Source organism: Arctopsyche grandis, chromosome 7 (genome assembly GCF_051622035.1).
Source record: "Arctopsyche grandis isolate Sample6627 chromosome 7, ASM5162203v2, whole genome shotgun sequence".
Classification (NCBI taxonomy): domain Eukaryota; kingdom Metazoa; phylum Arthropoda; class Insecta; order Trichoptera; family Hydropsychidae; genus Arctopsyche; species Arctopsyche grandis.
The window spans coordinates 27778300-27805824 of NC_135361.1; the positions used below are offsets into that span (position 1 = coordinate 27778300).

Consider the following 27525-nt stretch of genomic DNA (forward strand, 5'->3'; position numbering starts at 1 on the left):
GATAGGAATATTTTATTACAAAAATTATATAAGTTAGGAATAAATGGTATAGTATTAAAGTGGCTTCAATCATACTTAAATAATAGAAGGCAAATAGTAAAAATTGATAAGGTGTTATCCTCTGAATTTGTAACACCTCATGGAGTGCCGCAAGGGTCCAAATTGGGACCCTTATTATTTATATTATATATAAATGATATTGTTAAGGTAATTAAAATGTGTACAATACATTTGTTTGCAGATGAAAAAAATACAGAATAAAGCTATGAGAGGTATTTTGAATGTGAGTAGATTTAAGAGTATTGGAAGTATGTTAGATAAATTAGGATGGATGAGTATTAGAAATAGTCTAAATATTAGTACATTGTCTTTTGTTTATAAGTTAGATCATAAGTTATTACCTAAGTATTTTGATGATTATATAATAAGGAATAGAGATAAACTAGTTGTAAGTAGAGTAAGAAAGAATAAGACGGCTGGGGGTGTTTTTCACAGGGGTGTGCTCATGTATAATGCCCTCCCTGAGTGCATCCGGTCTGCTAAAAACATGTATGCATTCCTGCGAGGTGCGAAGAGACACCTCTGTGAGGGACAGTACATATAAGTTAATTATAAATTTTAGAGTTAAGTATAATAATTAAGATGTATTTTTAAATTAGCTTGATAGCTAAAATATATATAAATAAATAAAATAATATACCACAATGGCCTTGATAATAAAACAAGAGAGGGAGAAAAACAAAAAATAAACAGATAGAACAAAAAACAAAAGCAAAAAATAAGATAAAAAAAAATTATTCAAAAAAAAAAAAAAAAAAAAACATTTAAACACAATCATAAAAAAACCTGTAAAGTAATAAAATAGTGGATAAATAAATAAATGAGTAATAAAATACAAAGATAATTTAATAAGTAGTAAAAATACAAAGAAAGGAATGTCAAGGGGTTGGAGAATAACCAAGCATATCTCAAGACGAAGTCGACGAAAGGAAACGTCAGCGACTGTCTTGATGTGGTTGTGAAAGGTAAATTGAGGATCAAAAGTGATACTCAAATCGACCATAGATTCCACACGCTTCAACAACACGGATCTGATGGAATATCCGTGACAATAGAGCGAATGCGCACGTCCATAACTCATAATGGCACATTTACTAGTATTCAGTACAAGTCCTAAACTGGAACTGAGCTCTAACACAGCGTTAATATCAGCTTGAAGGAGAGAGGCTTGTATCTCATCCTTAACAGTAAAGAATAATTTAAGTTCGTCAGCAAACAAGAGACATGAAGCATTGCGTAACACTCTAGGGAGGTTATTAATAACAATTGTAAATAGTAAGGGGCCTAAAGTGGACCCCTGAGTTACGCCAGTTCGCGTAAAAAATTAAGGAAATTTATAAATACCATATGTAACAAATTGCTTCCTATCACTAATATAAGAAGCAAGGAGTTTAAGAAGACTGACGTGAACTGGGCAACGTGCTTGCATTTTTCACGCATTCGGCAATTCTCTTGCCGAATGCGTGTAATACACTATTTCACGGATTCGGCGTAACATATACAAAAAAAATATCGGATTTTTCCTACTTGACAAATTTTTGAAAACTTATAGTGCCTATATTATTTTTTTTATGTTGACACAGATGGTTGTATTTTATTTTTATTTGATTGAATAAACATTAGACAAACAAAAAAATAATAAATAACTCACATACCTCTTTTAACTTGGGCAGAACTGTGAGATTTTGGTGTTTTTACTAAAAATCTTTAAAAATGAAATTAAAAAAAACGTAAGACTTTGGACTGAGGTATGTGTGGCTCAAAATTTTGGAAATTATGTAAGCTATCAACCCTTCAAGGCTTTGTATCGACCTACTGGACACCCATATATTACAGTTAAAATTTACGGCAAATGAAACAATTTAAGAAAAATTATTGATACTGTGTAATATATTTTATTTATTTAGTAAATTTCAATACAATTATATTCATATATTTTAATAAAATTATAATTTATTGACATACATATTTCGATTTTGAAACGTCTCAAGGCCACACCACACTCTCTATCCAAGGGACAAAAGCTGAAACTCTCGTGTAAATGGCGGGCGTGTTAATGATTCCACACTCTTTTCCCACGGATGTAATTCCAATAATAATGTAAGTGCAATGCACTCCATTATTGTATATTTGAAGAGGACCACCAGAGTCACCCTGAAAATATAATAATATAAATAATATCAACTTAAATGCAATTGAGTTTGAACTAAATCAAGTGCCCATCGGCTGATAATCAAAAGTCATTTTCAAATCATGAATACCAAAAAAAAGCATGTATTATGACATTTTATTTGCATGGGTAAATTTGTATCTCCAGTTGTTTTGAATTTACCTTCTGTAGCGGAAGAAATAGATTGTGAGAATGTACATACATACACATTATGACTTTGTTGGGTGTCCAGGGATTTCCCAAACCTTTTCGATTCCAGGACCACGGAATTCTCATGATCCCGGAATATACATACAATGTAGTTTTTTTTATTTTTAATTTAATTTATTTTTCATTAAAATGAAATTTATTTATTAACACAATTAAATAAAAGTAAACAATATACATACATATTAACGAATAAAATGTAATTATAAAAGTAAATTAATTTGAAAAAGCTTCTTAATAATGCTAAAATATTTAAATAAGAATCCGAAACCCTATTTCTAGAATTGGCACACATTATTCCCGCAATAGAAATGACTCTTTCAGTTTCGGTCGAAGTTGGTATTAAAATTAAAAGGAGCGAAAATTAAACAATTTTTTTTAAATTATCCGTTTTTTCTCCTGTCAGGATATATATTTTAATTTATTTTTTTATAATCAGTGCTTTTTATATTTATGTTATTTTGTAAATTTGTCTTAAATAATTCCTTATTTAATTCTTCATTCATCGTCAAACACAAAATTGTCAGTATCTTTATCTTTATCAGTAAAAGAGTTTCTTCCATCTTGGAATCGTCAATACAAGAAGGATATATTTGCTTCATAATACTCATCGTAAAATATACAGACATACATACATTCGCCTTTATTATAAAATTTTGATTAAAATATTTTTCCCGGGATTCGAGATAAAAATTCCCGGGACATGGGACATCAAAAATTCTGTGAAATCCCAACAATTTCTGTCCCAGGTTTAACCAGACAGAAACCCTACTATGTATAGATGATTTATCTGGATTATATTATCATCCAGACCCATTAACAATGTATGTATGTACATACAAATCTTATTTGAACAAATGACCCCTGAATTGGTAAACAATTGTTGTACCTATGAGTTTGTGATTATTGGACAGTCAAAATAAACTACCTGACATGTATCTTTCACTGCTACTTTGCTTCCATAGCATATTTGTGTTTGATTCCTGATTCCATCGGGCGATTTTCTAGTAGATGGATGTTTATCTCTGCATTCTTCGTATGGGAATTTATCTATGGTCACCTAAAAAATATTATTATGAAAATTATATTCACTCACTTTGACTTTAACTTTGCAATCGAACATTTAATTTTGCATTGGGTATGTTATATACTAGAATTTGACTGTTTTTCTATTTAATACACCGATTTTTACTAACTTACTTGACTATTAAAATTCATTCATATACATATGTATATCATATACATATGTGTGTGTATGTACATACTTATGTATGTGCTTACGTATGAATTGAAAAATAGCAGACGATAAGTTGGGAAACGAGTAAGAAATAGCAACTTCTTTATGGCACAATGGTGTGATAAGTTTGATAATTTGTATGAAACTTATTTGTTGTTAAAAAAAATGTTGGATTTTTACTTTGAGTAAATTGTAACTTCTAGTTCTTCTATCTTCTGTAGCTCCCCAACCAGTAGCTATAGCTTTTCCATCGTTCACTTCATTACCGATATGGAGACAAGCAGGACGCATTCTGGTGCTATATCTAATACTGAAAATACCAAAAAATGTAAACATAAAATATGTACATACATACATATGTATATATGATATTAATCTTTTTATATATGTAATTTTAATGAAAATGATTAATTGCACTTACGACCTATCCATTTTTAGTAGAGCTATATCATTGTACGTCCTAGCTCCAGTGTAATCAGGATGCTTCACCTTCTGTGCTATATTGAATAAAAATTCAGGCTTAGGTTCGATATTCACATCCTCACCTCCTAATCTCACGTATTTGACGTCAACCCTGTATTAAAATTTACAAAATGTAGACATAATGATTATAACAGGTATGGGTGACTGGAATGACAAAAAAAAATCTAGGAAGTAGGCTGAAAGTCCGTTAGTACATATGTATAATCATATTATCATTATGCAAAGTGAATTGATTCCAAAAAGGATTACTGTAACAAGCCTTCGACAACTTTAATTTAATTTGGTCGCAGATTCATTTTCTCCATAGGAATCGTTTCTGCAATTGTAATTATTAACAAATAATAGTGCTCTTAATTGTATTTAATTGATTAATCAATTATTATCATATACTAAAAGGTCAGTAATTACAACAAACTAGTGTTGCGCGCGTTTATTTCATCGGGTGGTTTCGGAAAGGAATTGATACGCGAATTAAATTGATACACGACCCCTATATATGGATGTTATATATAATGTAAGCTACTTTATAAGCACGCACACGTATTATAATAAAATGTTGAGCGCACGCATTACAACCCGTTCACCTGTTCAAATTTATGAATGAATGTGTGTGTTCGTGTGGCTTCGCGGATGTGTGTATGTATGCACCTACGCGCAACGCATCTGACGCTGACGTCATCCGTTGCAAATCACGTGCTTAATATCAGGAGCACATGTCAGACGCCCCACACTCCCTCATTTCTCCGCTACCCCACTTCCCCACATCTCCCCAGTCTTCTAAAATTTGTTTTTTTTTTAATATCCACACTGTTCGACGCGTCCGCCACATAGCCACAAATATAGATACATCACGTCCGTTTTTATATCTAACTAGGGTTGTGCCCGTTGATTTCAACGGGTGGTTTCGAATAGGAATTGAAACACGAATAAAAATAAAGTTCTATGTTATATATAAGTATAATGTAAGGTAATTTATAGGCGCACGCGCACGTAATATAAATCGTAATAAAAAGTGGCATATTATACACTTGGCAATCTAACCCGTTCGAAATTATGGATGAATGTGTGTGTGTGCACCTCTAGAATCCAGAATTGAAATTAAAACGGCTGGTTTCAGAAATAAATTAATGCCCGAATTAGTAATTACGAATTACGAAGTGATACATTTTGTGCATCACCGACGCCACCAACCCAGCGCTCTCGACGCCCTCAGCGTCCCCGATGCCCAGAGCGCCTCCGGCGCTCCAGGGTCTTCGCCTCCGCACCCCTGACACCTCCGAGTGATGCTCAACACAACACATTTGTGACGAAGCGATATGCATCGGTGATAATCTTCAGAAACTGGTTTTTTGACATCTTTGCATTTTTTCGATGTTGGATAGCTTACTGCATCCTCACAGTTGTTTGCCATATGTCCATATTGGCTTCACAATTGCCTGGTATATCAGTTTTTTGCAGTGTATGTCTAATTTGGAGTTTCTTTCTATTAGCCAGTGCATTTCTATTGTTTCATTCGAATGTGTTCTATTTTTTCTTAATATTCTTACTCCACGTAAGCCTTGAGTCAAGATGCAGTCCTAAATATTTGGCTGACAAAGCTTGTGGAACTTGGATTCCGTTTATGAAAGTCTGAATGCTGATATTATTTCGTCGCAGTGCTAATGTGACCTGCATTGATTTTAGCTCGTTGAGTTTCATCTTCCAATCCTTGGTCCATTTGCTGATCTTATTATATATTGCACGCTGCAGGCGTTCAAATTCTTCCGCTTGCGACTCGGTCGATGACATAATGACTGTGTCATCTGCAAATGTTCCAATGAATGTCTCTTTGCTTGTCGGAATGTCAGCAGTGTATATCAGGTACGGTATAGGCCCTATCACGCTTCCTTGTGGTACTCCTGCAGAGGCTGTGAAAAAGTTAGAGAATGCCTCCTCATGAGCAACTCTGAATTTGCGTCCGGATAAGTATGATTCAAGTAATTTGCCATAATTTCCAGGTAGTGACTTGCTGATCTTGTGGATAAGTCCTTCGTGCCATACCCTGTCGAAGGCCTATGAGACATCAAGAAATACAGCTGTACAATAGTTTTTTTCCTCTAACGATTGCTCTATTTTTGAAATAACACGGTGCACTTGATCGATGGTAGAATTTTTTGACCTAAAGCCAAATTGGAAGTCGGGAACATCGATTAAGGGCTTGAGTCTTATAATAATAGTTTTTCAAATAGCTTAGAGATCGCAGGCAATAAGGATATTGGTCTGTGTGATGTTACTTGTTCGGGTGACTTTTCTGGTTTCTTCAACATTATGATTTGAGCAGTTTTGAAGCACTCTGGCACATGCTTGAGCCGAAAACATGCATTGTATAAGTATGTTAGCATGATAATAGCTTTTTTTGAAAGTTCCTTGAATAGTCCCGGTGAGATTTCGTCAATTCCAGGTGCCTTTTTAGGATTTATATTGTCATCTATTTCTTTAGCTATTTCCATAGGGGTGTCAGTTTTGATTAGTTAATGTGGTTGATACATTATACATATTTACCGACATTGTTTTTATTATATACGATATACATACATATATAATTTCGAAAGAGACTTTGTATCTAAGTATTGTTGGTTGGGAATTTCGTAAACATGTCAAAATTTCTTTGATGACGAGTCGATTTTTTTTCGATTCAAATAAATTTAATAAAAAAACAAATGAATATTTACTATTAGATTCGCCATGTTTACGCCTGTTTATATTACAAATACTGAGCGAAGCCGGATAAAACAACTAGTATATTATAATTACCAAAATGAAGAAATGGAAAGTGTTTAACCTAGTGTATTTATTGTACAAGCAGTGACCAGCTGTCATGACCCACTGCTCACTGATCAGTGTACCACCGCAATCCCAGTCGATTTTATTCATTTCTGTGTTGTCATAGCCGAGGGCTGCCTGATGAGGAAATTCATCTTGTTTGGCATCAGTTCCACCAAGAATCAACTCTTTGGCTGTGTGCTTGCAAGTGTCCGTTCGAATTTTGGGTGCTCCCAATGCCAAACTCAGTGGCAAACATGGGAACACAGAGTCAGCCAAGTCGATGCATTCTGAAGCAAAAACATGGACATATATGTACTTGAAAGTGTATTCTTGTTCATATTTTTTTAGATTGCAAGTTTTAGCTGTTCACTCACTATCCCATGCCTTTTGACCAGTTTTTCTGACTTTGATTGCATCTCTTGGATAATCGCATTCTTTGACGGTTGGAGGTAGAGGCCTTCTTGTTGTAGTTGTAGTGGTCGTCGTAGGCGGGGGACCATCTCCAGGACAACACACTATTGTTTGAGCACCGCTAAAACCGCAAATCTAATAAAACAATAATTTATCTAAGTTAGATAACTACTACATAAATGACCTCCTAAAATATTTGCATCGATCTGAAGTGCACCATATTCATATGTATATTATTTATATGGACGACGGGGATTGCATTATTCTCCCTACCGTCTGGAATAAAAACTTATTATTATACTTCGTATATAATACATATAGATAAAGCATAGTCTCATTTTTTACCCTTTGAGAATGTAGATTAAACATAAAAATATTTGTCCCTTAAATAATTTGTGGATCTGAACGTATTTTTAAGAAGACCTTCATAGCATAGCAATAAAAACGTTTAAAAAATCAATTTTACCGTTGGACTTATCCTGTCTCTCATAAGTTGATCCCTGGCCTTTAAACATATTTTGAAATTCCTACATACTCCTGGAGTTCCATTGTTTAGGAAGCAATCATCACCTGTAATGGGAAAAATACATATCACATTTAATAATTTAATTATGGCTAAGAAAGAATTATCGATTGTAATTATTATTATTTTACATGTCATCAGTAACTCTTAAATTATATACTCTTATTGAATTCATCAAAATGTCTATTCTATGGAATTAAAAAAAAATAACTCAAATTTGATCTAATAAGAGGCAAACTTTTTCCTGAATTGTAATCGTAAGTGAAACGTAAATGAGGTATGTAAAAATCATTCAATTATGACTAGTAATACAATAGAACAGGGGTTCTAAACCTTTTTGTAGTATGGGGGCATTCGAGATGCAAAAAAAAATGTGTTTTATTTTAAATTTATAGATTTATTGTTTTATTTTTGAAATAAAAATAATAACATAGTACAAGTAGATCGATTGTTGATATTGAATTTCACCTGCTAAAGACTTTTTCAAGCTCTTTTTTTCACTTCTTACTTTTTTATGTTCAGTTAGATTACCAAAGTTTTCACCCGTGGCATATCAAGATTTTAATATGATGTCACTTTATTTTTTCGTCTTCAATTTTTGATGTTTCTTCTTGAAGAAGTTCTCTCTGTTTGTGTAATAAAAGGATTTACAAAAAAATTTGCCACGGGTTCGAATGGTAGCATCTACAGATCTTTTAGTTCACTTATTTATCTTATCAAGTCTTATATATTAATAACTTGTGTATCTATTGGAAACAAATGCGTGTACATTGTATACCAGCAGAAACCTCGTTTAGCCAGCGGTAAACGGACTATTTCGCACATGGCAATCTTGTACACGACAATCGTTGCCATGAAAATTGCAAGTATGGAATATTAGGCACTCGAATTCTCGTAAGTGTGATATTTTCGAGTGTCGTGTGCAAAATCACCATTTGCGAAATAGTCCTAGCTAAACGATGTATCTGCCAGTATACAAAATTGCTCTGTTAGCAAATACGTACATATTAGTAATAGTGTTTATACATGATGAGACTTCGTTAAATGAAAGACCTGTAACTTCAAATTGTTCCAACATCATTTTAAGATGAGAAATGAACAATGTTGGGTCAAAACAATTTTCACTTCACTTTTTATCCTTGGAAAAATTATTCATCCAAAACTGTTTTGAATGCTCTTAAGTTTCTAACTGAATTTTTTGTTTTTTTCTTGAATTATTAATTTAGGGTTAAAATATTTATGAGCCCGCAATTTTTTTTTTAAGGAACTTTTTTCCTTATTTTTATGATTGAATTGTTTTTTTCTTTTCGTTATTTTAACACTTAATAGAATCCATGGAAGAGAACTGCAAGTGTCAAATTTCGAACCAGTTGTCAAAATACACTAACCAACCGATATATTTGCATATATGTATATTACCATTTATTATAATTACTAACCATTTATTTTATTTATTACAGACCATCTATTACTATAACCGACCTAAAGCAAGATCAATACCAATTATACATATATTCTTCTTCTTCTTCGTTTATGGCCCGTTTATGACATCGTTTATGGCCCGTGCTAATTCTTCCCTATCATGGGCAAGCCGAAATAACTTTTCGAGACCGAGTTCCATCCATGACCTGATGTTCCGGAGCCAAGAGGGCTTCTTTCTCCCAAGCCACCGTTTGCCTTCTATTTTCCCTTCTATGATTGTTTGTAGAAGGCGATATTTGGGGCCGCGAATAATGTGGCCAAAGAATTCCATCTTACGGCGCTTCACCGTGTCAAGAAGCTCTCTCTTTTTATGAAGAAGCTGGAGGACTGTTTCGTTTCTTACATGCTCCTTCCACGAGATCTTTAGCATCCTCCGGTAACACCACATTTCAAAGGACTCTATCCTGTTCGTGGATGCCACTAACAGCGTCTACGTTTCGCATCCGTACAGCAAAACCAACCAAACATAGGAGTGCAGGACTCTTTCATAGACAAGCGCAATTTCATAGACAACCTTCGACAACACAAAACATTTTTCATGCTGCCGAAGGCATTTCTTGCTATTTCGATCCTTCTTCTTATCTCCATTTCGGAACTGACGTCCGTATTGATCATTGCTCCTAGGTATTTGTATCGTTCGACCTGTTCAATCATTTGTCCGAGCACTCAGGTTTAATGGATCCGTCTTTTCTTTACATATGACCATTGATTTGGTCTTGTTGATATTAATAGACAGACCCCATTTTTGACATGAATGATTAATTTCGATCAATAACGATTGCAGGTCTTCGGTACTCTCAGTCAATATTGCCGTATCATCAGCGAAACGGATATTATTTATAATTTCGCTGCCTATTCTTACTCCTGTTCGACTATCGACTGCCTGGTTGAACACCATTTTCGAATACATATGTACATATATGTATTATCAATACATATTATAACTCTCATGCATATTATAACTGTCATGTTATAATATGCATGTGTATAAAATTTTCGGATTTTAATGAGCTTTTTATTAAATTCACATTCCTGACCGTCAAAAAATTGTTTTAAATAAGAAGTCCAATAGATGAGCAAAATTACAACATAAATATTATTTCAACAATATGTACATATGTATTTATGTATAAAGATAAATGATATATACTTATATATAAAAAAAAAAAAATTCTTTTAATATACACATTAATTTTCCTTAAGCTGGCTACAATGTAAACATTCCCATAACATTATTGTCGTACGCTAGATATAACCAATGTCAAATGACACATTTCGATACAAATCTTTGTATATTTAATATATGTACAAACCAGAATTTCTAGTTTTTCAATGAATTGTATCAATACGACACGACATTGACTCTTTTGTTAATCATTTCTCATTTTGATTCAATTTTCACAAACATTTAAAAATTTATAACTTATGTAAATAGTTGAAATCCTACAAATCATTTAGGTAAAATTATTTATTTCAATAATGAAGAAGATGCCGCTCAAAAACAAATCAATTTATCTACATACACACGCATAGCATATATGAAATCGTGCTTGACCCTAAAGGTTAAGATGTTTTGGAATAATATATATGTATCAATTTGGCGGTGATGACCAAGTGCTATAATTTGTATTACACATTAAATTACAAATTATAAAATTAAGAGTGTAAAATCCAAAAATCAAAAAAATGACACTTTCCTTATATGTAGATAAGCTACTTAACGCGAATATTCATACATTATACAATATTATAAACGATTTATTTTTAGGGATAATTTTGCAAATACATGCATTTTTTATGCTGCATGTACCCATCTTTAGTTTCTTCATACAAAAACCGGTTTTGTTGAGTTGCTGCAGGTCCTCAATCCCCATGTATGACCCGCGCCTGTTCGTACATAATCAAATTTACAAAACACTATTTAATTATCTTCAAATCAATTCAATTTCATACGAAATGAAGAATGTGAATATATTGATGTTTGTGCGTTGTTTATATAGGAAATTTTAAGGCTACGTACACACTGGCACGACAAGGCGCGATGCGACTATGATAGAAAAAAAATGTTTCTGCACTGAGAAGAGTTATGTAACGGGTGCGCGCACGTATTAAGGTATTTTCATACCTATTCAGCACGACCCGTATCCTGCAGGTTTCATGCAAGTGCGGATAGTATTCTTTGGTACATTATATGAACGTAATCATACTCCATTCGCGCATGCGCATTTACGCATTCATGCGCGTCCATATATAATGTACCAAAGAATACTATCTGCACTTGCATGACACCTGCAGGATACTGTCGTGCTGAATAGGTATGAACAGACCTTTAATCGTAAAAAGTTGAGTGCGCGCATTACACGCTCACCGATCCGAACCGTTCACCCGTTCGAAATTATGAATGAATGTGTGTGTGTCTTCGTGGATGTGTGTATGTTTCACCCGTCACTTGGCTTGACGTCGCATATGTCAGAGGCTCCACGCTCCCCATCTTCCCCACTTCCCCGCGTCTCCTCGACCAATTGACTCTGATTGGCCATGTCTCCACGGTCCGTCACAAACATATCCATATATGTACATCGCGTCCGTTTTTATATCTATATATTATTATTACTAGTGTTGTTCCCAATGAAATATCATAGCGTGAGTTATGGCATATAAAGCTATTGATTAAAAAAAATTAAAAGAAACGTGTTGGTCCCGTGTTCGATCCACCTGCGGTCGTATTTTTTTCAAATACCTTTTAAATATATTTATATTTAATTGTTTAAAATGAAAAAAAATGTAAAAACTACCTATCTATCTACATATTGTTACGTATACTAAAAAGAGCCGCCGAGTAATTGCGATCGGATTAGGCCGGGTAGCAGTCCTGAGAGACCGTGTGACCGGTGTAAGTGGTTTTAAGGATTAGCGACAAGCTAAGTGCATTTAGGCTAAACAATGACCGTTATTAGGCTTTTCTCAGAATCGGTACGGGGAGACCCAATATCGTGGAAATACATATCTGAATACGTGACTATACAACAGGTTAACAGATTAGACGTCCTGAGAGATCGACCCTTTATAAGGCGGTACGTAGGCGATATCATGTCATTCTGAACTGAGCACCGCCAGTGCGTGTATCTCCTTAATCATCAATAAATGCTGTGAAACGACTGTTGGCCTTTTACTTGGATCCTCCACCCACCCCTACGCAACAATATAAACAATTTAAAACACCAATAGAAAAATTAATTAACTGAATAAATTTTCAATAGATGGCGCTAAATGTTCAGAGACTTTGTCGTAGAGAAAACATTGGCAGCAAACAGTATATAGATAGAAGTTTTTCTTGATCTGTTATTATGTTCGTATTATATTCGTACGTTTTGTTGGCAGTGTTTTAGCTGTGGCGTACATATGTCGAATCGAAACGACTATTATAGTACGGTGAGCGTTATCGCATACAAATACATGCACAGACACACACAAATAATAGCGCTATTATACATACATATGTATCAGTGGCGTGCGCTGAAATTCTCTCTCTTTTTGTCGTACAGCCTTACTTAATGTGCACGAGCAGGATACAAGAGGAACAGGCTGTTCCTCTTGTATCCCTTTCATGCACATTAAGTAAGGCTGTACGACAAAAAGAGAGAGAATTTCAGCGCACGCCACTGATATGTATATACATATGTCTGTATGATAACTTCAATCACTAATTGCGTACTGTCACGTTACTAAAACTGTTTTCGACACCTAGAGGCAATTTATGTAAGTAAGTGTGTGCATATATTCAAATAAGTGTGTATGTATATTCGAAGCCCAGATGCCCCCGTATCTAATATATAATTTCGAAAGAGACTTTTTATGTATGTTTGTTTGCTTGGTTCGTAAAATCCGTGACGTTCAATTTAATAAAAAAACAAATACATATTCAAATAAATTTAATAAAATGTTAAGTTGGCCATCCCATAACCAACACACTTGTGAAGAGTCTCGGTGATTACAACAAAATGTCTATACCCTTCAGGTATAAACACAATCTGCTTTAGGTCATCGACTTTAGAGAGTTTTTAATTAATATTATGTATTAGATGTATTATGAGCATTTATAAGAATTATAAATAGGTTTTTGAGCTCTTTTTCCTATTATGCTGTACATTAACATTAGAATAATGTAATACTATGATTACTAATCAAATAAAATAAAATTGTAAAATAGAAAATGATCAGTAGATCAGTAGCTATTAAAATAAATATAAGATGTATTGTGAACATAATTTTGTAAAAATCAAAAAGCGGTTTATATTACAAATACCGAGCAAAGCCGGGTAAAAACACTAGTAAACAATAAAACATTTCGGGTAAAATAAACAATTTCACGAATTGAGCCTTGTCTCGTGGTATCGCACCGCTTCGGGTCATTACGCAAAACGCCTGAGATCAATTTAAACTGATGTTGGATGTACATATGTATGTATATATAAATGAATACAAACAAGTGCAAATGATTTTGTTGACTCTACACGAGTCAATCTACATATAAGAGTCAATCGTCTAATGGTTATACACCAACAAACGAATCTTAGTAGGGGATATTCTGCATAAATGTAAAATGATTTTTTATAATGTGAAGAAATATATGGGGAAATTTCGGAATAATCGACTGAATCAAAACAGAAAGTGGGAGCAGGAGTACTACTATACGGCTTGGAAAAATATATTGAGTACAGTTTTTGATTTTTGCGTATGTAACGGTTCATAATGAAACTTTTCAAGCGATAGGAATCTATTATTGATTTACATAGAGTTACTGCAAAGATATTTATATATACTATAGTTATTACCCACAAATAATATTCCAAGAAATGCGTAATACATATGTTGTTAACATGTCGATCGGAAATAATTTTGACTTACCATCGTAATTTTGAGAGTTGGTTTGTGCAAATAAAATAAACACAATTGTCACGGTTGCAAAAATCTTCATGGTCGATGTTGAGAAGTCTCGACCGCGTGAAGATACCGGCTCGACTGGTTGTTATAACTTATAATCACCTTACGTATTGTACAGAACACGATGGTCTTCAAATTGCTATCGACTTCACTTCATTATAATTGGTAGTATTATTCTCGTTAGGAATAAGCAATATTTTCTGTTTCAATCTGGGATTTCGGAGCGTTCGTAGTTTGACCTGATCCAAAGTCAAGTGATTTTATTTATAATTAAATTTTTTAGTCAAAGAAAATGAGGGTTTGGCTACAATATTAAGCCAGCAGTTTGGCTTAATGGTAGCGTATATGTTTAGCACCATGCGATCACTGGTTCGATCCGCCAAAAACTGCTGGTTAGATTTGGGGCTATTTCTGACTCCAAGATTATTTCAAACTTTAACCACTGTTTTTGATTTTTCTTTTAGCAGTCTGAGAGAGTGTTGTCATTGAACATAAAGCAATTGTAATGATTGTGAAATATTTAAAAAAATTAATTTTGCTGACGCTAATTGTAATGATTGTGAAATATTAAGTCGCCTCTTCCAATGTGGTGAAATTCATTTTTTTCAACCTCTCATTATAAGACGGTGATTTTAGTTCGGAAGGTATTTTAGTAATCCTCCTTTGAATACATATAACATCTTATTTAAAATGAAGATTCCATATACTAAAAGCGTATTCTAATTTAGGCCTGGTAAAAATTTTATATATTTTTGTTAAGATGTTTAAGCTATGTAAGTTAATCATTAAAAACACGTTTAATAACATAAAAAAAAGAGAAAAACATTGATTCACAATAAGATTAATATGGGAAGTCCATTTGAAGTAACAATTAGCGATAATACCTAGATATAATTGATGTTGATTACTGTTGATTGGATTACATTTTATCTATTATGTAAGGAAAAGTAGGATTTTTGTAACAATACAAAAAATTTCTTGACGTGCCATTATTTTTATTAAGATATGTAAAAAGGAGGTTTGTAAAAATAAGTAGTAGGTAGAACGGATGAAAGATGGACAAAAGAAATGCTCTAATGATACTTGAGATCATTTAAAACTGTGCAAGGATGGCCACATGAGAGATTACACAAATTAGAAGAATGTGTGGCGTGATATATGTATGTAGGTGAGAATTGTTCAAAACAGTGTAGTGCACTGGTAGAGCTATTGCATACCAGCAGAGAGGTTTTGGGCTCAAGTCCCGACTAAATAAGCTGCTGGCTAAATCTTGTAGATATAACACAGATAGACCATCTCCTGCTTTAATTTTTCTAGTTTAATTGTTGTAACCGATCCAATAAATCGGTATCCTCACCCACAGTTTTTCGCAAACTCAAGTAATTAGCATCTTGAATTCGTTGAATCTAATAAAAATATGCTACCTACACAATGTATTTCTCGCAAATTTGCTGTATAATATAATATATAATTTTATTTAATCAAACTTTACAAAATGATGAATTGAGGATCATTGATTTGAATATAATAAATGTCATAATAAATAATAGTATTATTATTAAAATGGTAAATCCAGAAATTATACGACACGGCCTTCATCAATTCGCGACCCCTGTGACCTCTAAGACAAAATTCTAATGCAAAAATTCTAAAAACTGCATTTTTCATGTAACCTGTAAATTTCTCGGCGTCTGTCAATGTCAATATGAAATTCGAAGTTGGAATAATCACAATTTGGTCAAAATTAATTTCCACAACTTCAATTGTCGATTACTATCATCTAACCACTATTTATTCAATCTTAGCTAGTTTATAAATAAAGTTCAATCGGTAAAACTTTGATATTTGACGGTGAATGATACCATTAGTTATCTACATATAATATTTCTTTCCATATATATGTAGAAAGCTTTCAATTTGTTTTTCTTTGCTTCTCATTTTATTCATTTATGTACATACCTATATATTATAATATTCACAATACATTTTACATCTTGTCTAACAGCTATTGATCCACTGATCATTATCTATTTTAAACAAAATGTTTCTATTGGTATCTTAAGAGGACTGTACACCCGAAACCTTAATTTTGTTACCGTTCCTTTCTTCGATATATATATTGAGTGAATGCGACAATATATATATATATATATATATATATATATATATATATATATATATATATATATATATATATATATATATATATATATATATATATATATATATATATATTGAGTGAATGCGACAGTTGCGCTTTGACCAGATAAAACGTGTTTTAAATTGACAAAATCGAGGGTTCATATTCTACTATTTTCTCCTCCAAAACTGGACCAATTTTTAAAAATATTTCATCATCGGTATGAGAAAGATATTTTCTGTGCATCTATTGGCGTATTTTTTTAAAAATCGACCGTTAAATAACCACGCTAGACTCTTTTCGTGGGTGTAAAAAAGAGGCGATTTTATAGATGTTTGGTGGCTCCTAGCTCCTATAAAAAATAATTAATTAAAAAAAATAAAACGATAGATGCACCCCAATGGTGGATATCCATAGCATATTAAAAAATAATTTCTCTAGTGCCATAATTGAGGTAGGGAGAAGTATAGTACGTTTGTATGGACAAGGCGCTGATATCCAGCCCTCTTAATGTTAGTGCTTACGGCATAATATAAGAGAAACTTTTAATTTAAATGTTTAGTAATTAATATTCGAATTTCATCAGTTGATTTATCACTTTCGTCAACAAAAACTTTTATTGGATTCATTGAAATGTCTAATGTGTATAAAATCAGAAATAAGCTGACCATTTCATTAGAGTACAGGTCGTAAAATATAAATTACTGAAAAATCGATATATTATCTGTCGGTCTCCGTGACGAGACAGAATGTTAAATTACAGAAAACGCAAATATTGGAAGGCAAAGATCGAAAATCGAAAGATCTTAAGTCCTCTTGTTACAACAGGAACAAGAGGAACAGGTTTTTCCTCCCGTATTAATGTGCGCGCGCAGAATCGGTTACTGAAATTCTTACGTAAATTTTTATTTTTTATAGGTATCCTCTTTTTTTTAATAGGACACCTATTTTGAATTCAATTATCTCCCAAACCGCTAACCGAATCGGACTGAAATTTTTTTACATGTAATAGAAATAATAATTTTTATCACCTGATATTTTTATCTGAACCGGAAATAGAACTTTTACTCTAGAGAATCGAGGCTTTTTATGTTTTTCTCAGAAACCTTTTGGTTTATTGAACTGAAATCTCATATCTAGTTTTTAATTGATAACGATGCATTGCTAGTATGATACAATAACGTAAGTAACGATACAAAAAAAATTATCTTAAGGAAAATTCTGTCTTAAAATATACATATGTAGTACGCAAGGTTGTTTGTTAAAGGTCAATTCATAATAAATAAGGGGTACCCCAAACTATATATTTGTTTTTAATCCGTTTTGAAATATTATTATATGTAGATTCTTAAATACTTACTTATTTATTTTATTATTTAGCAATTCATTGATCAAATTACGGCAGTCGCTTCTTTTGACATAATTGAGGCATTTTGGAATTCATGGCAATTTACTTAGATGGTTAACTTCATATGTTAATTTGAGAAGTCAATTGGTTACAATCAAGGGTTTCTCATCTGCCCCTAGAATAATCCCTTCAGGAGTTCCTCAAGGTTCTCACCTTGGACCACTTCTGTTTATTATTTTTATTAATGATCTAATCCCCCTACTGAAGTGTCAATGCTTATTTTATGCCGATGATCTTAAGGTTTTTCATCCTATCAATAGTGAGTCGGATTGCTTAAAATTACAATCCGACATTGATATAATATCTGAATGGTGTAATGTAAACCTTATGCATCTCAATATTTCTAAATGCTTCTCATTGACACTTTACATAAATCGTAACCTAATTGACTTTACTTACAATATTAATAACGTAGATCTTATAGCAAAAAATTGTGCCAGAGACTTAGGCATACTTATAGATTCCAAACTATCATTTAATGAACATATTAATCATATTGTTACTAAATCCTATAAACTCTTGGGATTTATTTGCCGAGTTGCGAAGCCCTTTAAGAATCCCCATATGATTCTACTCTATTACAGTTTGGTTCGTAGTAATATGGAGTATGCCTCAATTATATGGTCTCCCTATTACCAAACTCACATTGAGCATTTAGAAACAATCCAGAAGCGTTTTTTGCGCCATTTATCCTATAAGACTGGTCTTAAAAAACTGTTACCATCTTATAATGACAGACTTTCTTTTTTCCATATTGCAAGTTTGTCTCAGCGTAGAAGGGTTTCTGATTTGTTAATTTTATATAAGATTGCTAATGGTATACTTGACACATCTGTTTTAAGTGAGATTAATTTTAACGTTAATGCCCGATTCACCAGATGCACAAATCTTTTTTATCCACCAATTTGTCAAAGCAACACCTCTTTCAATAGTACAATCGTTCGTATATGCCGTATTTACGATAGCTTTAGATGATTGTCCTGACCTCTTTAGTGACTCTTTTTAGGACAAAGGTGAAGAAAATAATATGTGGTTGATTTGCTTCTTCACCCTTATAGTCTTTCTTTTTCTTTTTCTTTTTTACTTTATCTGTATCTTTTTCTTTATCTGTTTCTTTTCTTTTTTTTTAAATCTTGATGTTTTTGTAATTTTACTTTTTTATATCATCATGTGGTGCTCACTGTAAATGGAATATTATATTTTTATTTATGTTTATTGTTATTTTTTGTCTCATTATACAACTTTATTTTTATATTTTATTCTGTATGTGTGCCTATTTAAATAAAATAAAATAAAAATAAATTATATTTGAAAGTGGCGGAAGTCCAATTTTCAGTTCCGAAAACACTATTTCCGTTTCACTTAACTCACAAATTGCTATCACTTCTTTTAATTCGATACATCCAGAATATTGGAAAAGCAGAAGAAACGTATTGCAGGCCACCAGTATTTTTATTCTTAAATATTGTTAAACGCAAAGCATTATATTTAATGTTTTGCGAGATATTTCTCGAAATTAAGAAAAGTGGGCTTATGCCACATTCTATTATAACGGCTCTTATTATCACAGTTCATCGACGGATTTATGTAGATCCTTCTTGTCATTTATTACGCACATTCTGAAAATAAAATATGTACTGGGAAAAAAATAAACTGTTTATAATGATTGAATAATATTTTATACATTAAAAACGTGTATTTTTTTAGGGTCACAGGTCACATGGCTTTAATAAAAAATGGTCACCCCCAAAGGTTAGGAGGCTGCGATACGAAATTTGAATAGGATTAACGGTGTTCGAATGGTCTCCAAAATATACATATATTCAAATACATATGTACGGTACATACTAACTCAACATCTAAAAATTACAACAAATAACATATTTATATATGACTATTATTGATATTATAATATGTTTTATTTATTTCATAAATTGCAATAAAACGCAATATATTCATATATTTTAATTAAAATATAATTTATTGGCATACATATTTCAGATTTTGAAAGGTCTCAAGGCCAAACCACACTCTCTATCCAAGGAACGAAAGCAGAAACTCTTGTGTAAATGGCGGGCGTGCCAATGCTTCCACAATATTTTCCCACGGATGTAATTCCAATAATGGTATAAGTGCAATGCACCCCATTATTGTATATTTGAAGAGGACCACCAGAATCACCCTGTAAATAAATAAAAATATCAACTTAAATGGAACTGTACTTGCATTGTGACTCTGTTGGGTCTCCAGCAAACATTGACAGTAGATGATTCATCTGGATTTTATAATCGTTCGGTCGAAGTTGGTATTAAAATTAAAAGGAGCGAAAATTAAACAATTTTTTTTAAATTATCCGTTTTTTCTCCTGTCAGGATATATATTTTAATTTATTTTTTATAATCAGTGCTTTTTATATTTATGTTATTTTGTAAATTTGTCTTAAATATTTCCTTATTTAATTCTTCATTCATCGTCAAACACAAAATTGTCAGTATCTTTATCTTTATCAGTAAAAGAGTTTCTTCCATCTTGGAATCGTCAATACAAGAAGGATATATTTGCTTCATAATACTCATCGTAAAATATACAGACAAACATACATTCGCCTTTATTATAAAATTTTGATTAAAATATTTTTCCCGGGATTCGAGATAAAAATTCCCGGGACATGGGACATCAAAAATTCTGTGAAATCCCAACAATTTCTGTCCCAGGTTTAACCAGACAGAAACCCTAGTATGTATAGATGATTTATCTGGATTATATTATCATCCAGACCCATTAACAATGTATGTATGTACATACAAATCTTATTTGAACAAATGACCCCTGAATTGGTAAACAATTGTTGTACCTATGAGTTTGTGATTATTGGACAGTCAAAATAAACTACCTGACATGTATCTTTCACTGCTACTTTGCTTCCATAGCATATTTGTGTTTGATTCCTGATTCCATCGGGCGATTTTCTAGTAGATGGATGTTTATCTCTGCATTCTTCGTATGGGAATTTATCTATGGTCACCTAAAAAATATTATTATGAAAATTATATTCACTCACTTTGACTTTAACTTTGCAATCGAACATTTAATTTTGCATTGGGTATGTTATATACTAGAATTTGACTGTTTTTCTATTTAATACACCGATTTTTACTAACTTACTTAACTATTAAAATTCATTCATATACATATGTATATCATATACATATGTGTGTGTATGTACATATGTATGTGCTTACGTATGAATTGAAAAATAGCAGACGATAAGTTGGGAAACGAGTAAGAAATAGCAACTTCTTTATGGCACAATGGTGTGATAAGTTTGATAATTTGTATGAAACTTATTTGTTGTTAAAAAAAATGTTGGATTTTTACTTTGAGTAAATTGTTACTTCTAGTTCTTCTATCTTCTGTAGCTCCCCAACCAGTAGCTATAGCTTTTCCATCGTTCACTTCATTACCGATATGGAGACAAGCAGGACGCATTCTGGTGCCATATTTTAAACTGAAAATACCAAAAATCTAAACATAACATACATATGTATGTATATATGATAATCTTCTTTTTGTATAATTTTAATTAAAATAAACAATAAATACGCTCACGATCTATCCAATTTTACTAGTGCTATGTCATTGTACGTCCATTTTCTAACGTAATCGGGATGCTTCACCCTCCGTGTTATATTGAAGAAAAATTCAGGTTTAGGTTCAATATTCATATCCTCACCTCCTAATCTCACATATTTGACGCCAACCCTGGATTAAAATTTACGAAATGTAGACTATAACAAGTTTGGGTCACTGAAAAGACAAGAAAGTTTGTGGCAGCCTCAACTTGAATCATATTTCTAATTTTCAAGTGAATTGAGCCTAAAAATGATTATTTACGACTATTTGATTTGGATTATTTTAATTAATAAATTAGAGCTAATTTTGTGACTAGTTAGTTTGTAATTCGATACATTATGAAGTTATAAGGGAGTTCTTTTTATGTATATGTATAGAGCTTTAAAATGAAATAACACACATAAAAATTGTGGTAATTGCCATGGTATTAGTTTTATTGAAAGATAATATTATGCCATTAGTTTTAATATGATATTGTGCATTTGGGTGTGGCGGCTAGTTTGAATAAAGCGCAATCTGTGCAATTATTTCAACCAATTCTTTCATTTTCGACCTATATTTTGAGCAGCTGGGTCTGTATATCGGCAATAAAGAGGCGAAGTCTTTCAATTCGTTCATCGTCTTTAGTTTATCGGCGTAAACTAGTCCACGTATCCCCACAAAAAATAATCCAAAGGTGTTAGTTAAATCACACATTTTGATAAAATGGTAAAATGGACGTAACGAACGGTGAATTTCGAGAAACTGAATCACGATTTTCAAAATAAATTTGCACAATTTGCAAGCGCTGTTTTAGTGTGTCTATTTATGGTAAAATGCCAAACTAAATTGGGCACAAATCAGCTCAGTAAAAAATGTCGCTAATTCAAAAAACAAACCTCTAAAAAACATTATTTATAATGCTTAAACTGTAGTGTATTTTGAAGCCAAGAGTAAAAGCACGTGAGTAAAATGAAAGTACATACATATGTATGTCCTAATTGTAAAATGAAGCTACCAGATTCATATTCAGCCACTAGCAAGTTACTGACCCATTGCAATTATCCAGTTATTTTGACAGCTCAAAGTGAGGTAATGGATAGTTTGAAAAATATTCAATTTTAAGTGCATACAAATAAGTCTGTGAAAAAGTGGTTTCATTTTTTGGTATGTACATATGTATAGTATGAAAATGCAATTTAATTATTTTACATATATATTGAAATATATTTTTTGAATTGATATAATATAATTTTCGTATCATATATTTGTTATTAATGAGAATCATATTATTAATTATTAATATATGAAATCTAAAATAAAGAGGCATTAGTTAGCAGCTTTCTACATAATAAGACCAGAATTGAGAAATGGAAAGTGTTTTAACCTAGTGTATTTATTGTACAAGCAGTGTCCAGCTGTCATGACCCACTGCTCACTGATCAGAGTACCACCGCAATCCCAGTCGATTTTATTATTTTCTGTGTTGTCATAGCCGAGGACTGCCTGATGAGGAAATTCGTCTTGTTTGGCATCAGTTCCTCCAAAAATCAACTCTTTGGCTGTGTGCTTGCAAGTGTCCGTCCGAATTTTGTGTGCTCCAATAATTAGACTGAGTGGCGCACAGGGGAACACCGAGTCGGCCAAGTCAATGCATTCTGAAATAAGAACATATATTCTTGGAAGCGTTTTCTTGTTTTTTTTTTTTTTTTATATCGTAAAATTCAGTTGTTCACTCACTGTCCCATGCCTTTTGACCAGTTTTTCTGACTTTGATTGCATCTTTTGGGTATTCACATTCAATGAACTTAGATGGAATGAAAGGTTTTCTTGTAGTAGTAGTAGTTGTCGTTGTAGGTGGGGGACCATCACCAGGACAACACACTACTGTTTGAAAACCTATATAACTGCAAATCTAATAAAACAATACTTTGTCTATTTATAGTAGATTAAGCATAGTCTGATTTTTTTCCCTTTGAGAATGTATTATGATTATTATTTATTATTTTATTAATTGAAAAATCAACAGACAGGATGTACAGAGATAGATATCAAATTCGATAGAGACAGAGATGTATATCAGATGTATATATAAGTATCTATTAACTCGAAAAAATGTAATTATAATTGTAAATTTATTTAAAGTAGCTTCTTAAGAATACTAAAATATTTAAATGAGAATCCGAAAGTCTAATTCTAGATTTGGTACAAAAATTTCCAGCAATGGAAAAAACTCTTTCAGTTTCGGTCGAGTTGGTTTTTTTGTTAAAAGGGACGAAAACAATTTTTTTTTAATAAATGGTTTTTTCTCCAGCATGTATATTTTAATTTATTTTTTAAAGTCGATGTTATTTTTATTTACGTTATTTTGTATATTCGTCTTTGATAACTCCTTATTTAATTCTTCATTCATCGTCAAACACACAATTGTTTCATCTTCATCCGAATCTAAAAGAGTTTCTTCCATTGTGGAATCGTCAATACAAGATGGATATACTCGCTTCATAATAGTTTCACCGTAGGATATACATTCGCTTTTATTACAACATTTGAAGAATGTTTTGTTCGGTATAAAATCAGAATTATTTAAAATTTGTGTTAAAAAAATCAGTTTTAGGCTTCTTCTTTCTTCGATTTTAATTTTTGAGAATATTTTACGATTCTTTGTGTATTCGATTTATTATTTCCCTTCGTGTAGTCGTGAAAATGTTGTATGGTTTCAAGATTTTTTTTAATTCAATTCCCGGGATTTGAGATAAAAATTCCCGGGACACGGGACAACAAAAATTCCGTGAATTTCCGGGAATATCTGTCCCGGGTCGACCCGGGTCAGAAACCCTGGTATGTACATATGTATGTATATATATATTTTTAGTTCAAATAATGAATGGATTTGAATATGTTTTATAAGAAACCTTCTTTGAATGGGAATAAATTCGTTCAACAAAATTAAATTTTACCGTCGGATTTATTTTTTCAAATCTTAACTGGTTCTTGGCCTTTAAACATGTTTTGAAAATCTTACATACGCCTGGAGTTCCATTGTTTAAGAAGCAATCATCACCTATAAAACGAAAAATAATCTAAATATTGTGAATTATCGTATTATATCTTATTTTATTATATAAAACATACATAAATATGTACTTTGTTGTACATATATTGTATATTTTTATTTTATATTGTTTTTAAGATATTAGCCACAGTTACATTATAAGAGTACTCTAACGCGTCACACAATCATTACACAAATAAAAGTACTTAAAACAACCGTGCTTGAGATATATATATATATATATATATATATATATATATATATATAATTTTTAAAATCAACCGCGAGCGTTGCTCCACAACCACTCAACCAATTCAGTGCAGCTTACATTAAACAGGTCAATTTCACAAGGAACCCGCTTGATCAGATATATCGCTGTATGTAGATATTGAAGACGTTACCACCATATGTACATATGTATATGTGCGAGCCACAGGAGGAGAAAATAAATCACGATTCCTCAGGTCCCTGAACTTACTAGGTGTATTTAACTTAAATTAATTAAGAACCTGAAGATTGTATACTTACCTATTTGACAGCTTAAAAAAGTGCTTTCCCAGAAACATAAGATGACGAGACTCCAATGAGCTGAAGCCTAACGCCTCTAATAGGAATTCACTAGGATATGGCCAAGGATAATAACCATACGATTTCATATAAATATATCTGAAAAACCATTTTTGGATTCTCTCATATGTATGTAGATATTAACGTAATTTTTCAATGTTTGAACCCGATGGTGTAGAAACAAATCAAAAAATGTCTTTTGTGTATCGTCGTTAATGTTTTTTGGGCCTCTTTGAACTCTGTGTTGGCCATTCGTTCTGGCCCACAGCAGGTATAACGAAAATGTCTCTATTTAAACCAAACATAAATATCTCGTCATCCTCAATCGTTTTATGGTGCTTACGGACTAAACCAACGACGATTTTGGGCCAACTCTTAAAACCAGTAGCGTACAAAATATCGAAATAAAAATTAAATTAAAAAATTGAAATTAAATATCAAAATTAAGCTAAAGAGCGAGATTGAGCTAAAATTAGATCATCGTTGATGTTTTGAATTACATTAATGTTTTGAATTACGACGATACGCATTACAACCAGAGAAATATTATAATTTTTCTGATTACGAGCGAAAAAAACCTTGTTATTATTTCTTCAAAGTCGTCACGATATACTACTGTGTATCGTGACGACTTTATATTTTGGCCGTCGATGAAACATTTAATAAAAAAACTGTCGATGTCGGTTGTCGGTGATTTGTCAAAGGGTTTTTTTTCCTTCGTCGAAATAAAATTAATAATCACACATTATTCGATAAATTTTACCTCTGAGATGGATTTAATTAATTGATTTATTTCGACGAGAGAAACAATTGAAGACTAAAATTTTCGATTGATGTACCGACAACGCAACGGATTGCCGACCATCGCTGGATCACCCATACTAATACATGATATATTCTCAGTAACTGTGCATTACGGGGAAGTAAAAATAATAATTCTTTGATTTTTTTTCGATCTTAGTGCGTATCTTCGTAAGTCAAAACTTCTTCGACAAACAAAAGTCGAGGATTACCTGTATGTGATTGTTGATGATCTAATTTTAGGTACGCAGCATTAAAGACTTCGCATTAAGAATAATGAAACGTGTGTCGACTATATGGATGTCCTGCAAATTGGATCCAATCTATCGTATTGTACATAACTAGGGATTGCAATACCAGTAAATAGGTTTACCGGTAAATCAACAAATTTCGCCATCGTAAAATACCGGCTAATTTTAAAATTTACCTCGAGTTTACCTATTTTAAATTTTAGATTACTAAATTTTAGAGTAAATGTAAAATAAAATGACTTTTTTTATTCAAAATTTATCTTTTTAGTTTGGTTCTCTGTGTGATTCTTAATAAAGAGCCATATGATCGTTAGAATCAAGTTAGATCAGGCGTGATTTGAGGTTTGCGTGTGTCAAAGATACATAATAAAGCTTTTCAGCCATTCAGAGTTTGCCTACTGCAAAGAAATATATTAATTAGCTTCAAACAATATTCAGAGAAATATTACGTACAACGTTAACATCGTGACCGAAAATTTGACTTACCAACGGAAGTTTGAGATTTGGTTTGTACAAATAAAATAAACACAGTTGTCACGGTTGGTAATATCTTCATGGTCGATAATAAGAAGTCTCGAGCGTGTGAAGATATAGGCTCGACTGTTTGTTATAAATTAATCATCCTACGCATTACACAAAATCCAGTGGTCTTCAAATTGTTATCAATTTTATTATAATATACATAAATAGGCAATATTATTCTCGTTTCAAATATGCAATCTCTTCCGTTTCGATCTGGTACTTTGTGGTCTGCGTAGTTTAATAAGTTCCAAAGTCAAGGAATTTTCATAATTGTTGGGAAAGAAAATGAGGGTTTGAATGTAACATAATAAATAATTTGTGATTATTTTTATAAGTAGAATGTATGAGAGATGGACGAAATATGTGCTCTAATGGCACTCGAGACGTAAAAAGGTGCAAGAAGGGGCACCATTGAGATTACACAAATTAGAAAAAAAATTGTGGTTGGATAAGAGTTGCTCAAAGCACAAACGAATATATGTAAGCGTGTTGGAAGAGGTTTCCTCCATATTCATCACAACGGAAAAATGAAAATTGTGCACTAAAAATCACTACAATAATAATTTCTTGCTGAAAATATGACTTCCTTCCTTAAAATATTAATTTCTTACCGACATATTGATCTTTTCCCAAAAATATGTATTACTTCCCGAAAATGTAATTGTATTTTTTCTTCCTTAAAGTATTAGTATTTTTACGTACGCCGCGGATTAAGCGAATAGAATCCCAGAGACTATGTGACCGTTCAAGGGTTATCTGTTAACAGATTAACTAAGTGCTTGCACTTAGGACCAACGGATATCTGTTAACGGACTAACTAAGTTCTTGCACTTACTTCCAGGATTAT

General features: G+C 32.3%; 2 protein-coding genes across 3 annotated transcripts; both read right to left on the minus strand.

Annotated features, from left to right (window-relative positions):
• Positions 1–1927: 1927 nt before the first annotated feature.
• On the minus strand, positions 1928–14422 carry LOC143914519 (trypsin-1-like). 2 transcript variants are annotated; one of them, XM_077434776.1, is made up of 8 exons: positions 14287–14422; positions 7840–7943; positions 7337–7508; positions 6979–7249; positions 4096–4248; positions 3855–3984; positions 3366–3497; positions 1928–2214 (listed from the first exon to the last, which is right to left on the minus strand). In XM_077434776.1, exons 1-8 carry the CDS (start codon positions 14354–14356, stop codon positions 2047–2049), a joined length of 1200 nt encoding a protein of 399 aa, XP_077290902.1. In that variant the 5' UTR covers positions 14357–14422; the 3' UTR covers positions 1928–2046. The 2 variants fall into 2 exon arrangements, with proteins under 2 accessions (XP_077290902.1, XP_077290903.1); XM_077434777.1 differs by lacking the exon at positions 1928–2214 and adding an exon at positions 2817–3208 and having other exon boundaries at positions 3278–3497; positions 14287–14397.
• Positions 14423–19528: 5106 nt separating this feature from the next.
• Positions 19529–26776, minus strand: LOC143914517 (trypsin-1-like). Its single transcript, XM_077434774.1, has 9 exons — positions 26643–26776; positions 24443–24546; positions 23223–23397; positions 22870–23140; positions 21480–21632; positions 21249–21378; positions 20764–20895; positions 19863–20052; positions 19529–19729 (listed from the first exon to the last, which is right to left on the minus strand). The coding sequence occupies exons 1-8, from the start codon at positions 26710–26712 to the stop codon at positions 19885–19887; spliced, it is 1203 nt and encodes a 400-aa protein (XP_077290900.1). The 5' UTR covers positions 26713–26776; the 3' UTR covers positions 19529–19729; positions 19863–19884.
• Positions 26777–27525: the final 749 nt, after the last annotated feature.

Bases quoted from the DNA above. Each gene is read 5' to 3' on its own strand.
- LOC143914519 (XM_077434776.1), bottom strand. From the start codon at position 14,356: ATGAAGATTTTTGCAACCGTGACAATTGTGTTTATTTTATTTGCACAA. The intron at 7,944-14,286 runs GTAAGTCAAAAT...TTCCCATTACAG, and splicing joins CAACTCTCAAAATTACGATG to GTGATGATTGCTTCCTAAAC. The intron at 3,498-3,854 runs GTAAAAATCCAA...AATATTTTTTAG, and splicing joins GAAGTTACAATTTACTCAAA to GTGACCATAGATAAATTCCC.
- LOC143914517 (XM_077434774.1), bottom strand. From the start codon at position 26,712: ATGAAGATATTACCAACCGTGACAACTGTGTTTATTTTATTTGTACAA. The intron at 24,547-26,642 runs GTAAGTCAAATT...TTCGTTTTATAG, and splicing joins CAAATCTCAAACTTCCGTTG to GTGATGATTGCTTCTTAAAC. The intron at 21,379-21,479 runs GTGAGCGTATTT...TGGTATTTTCAG, and splicing joins CTAGTAAAATTGGATAGATC to TTTAAAATATGGCACCAGAA.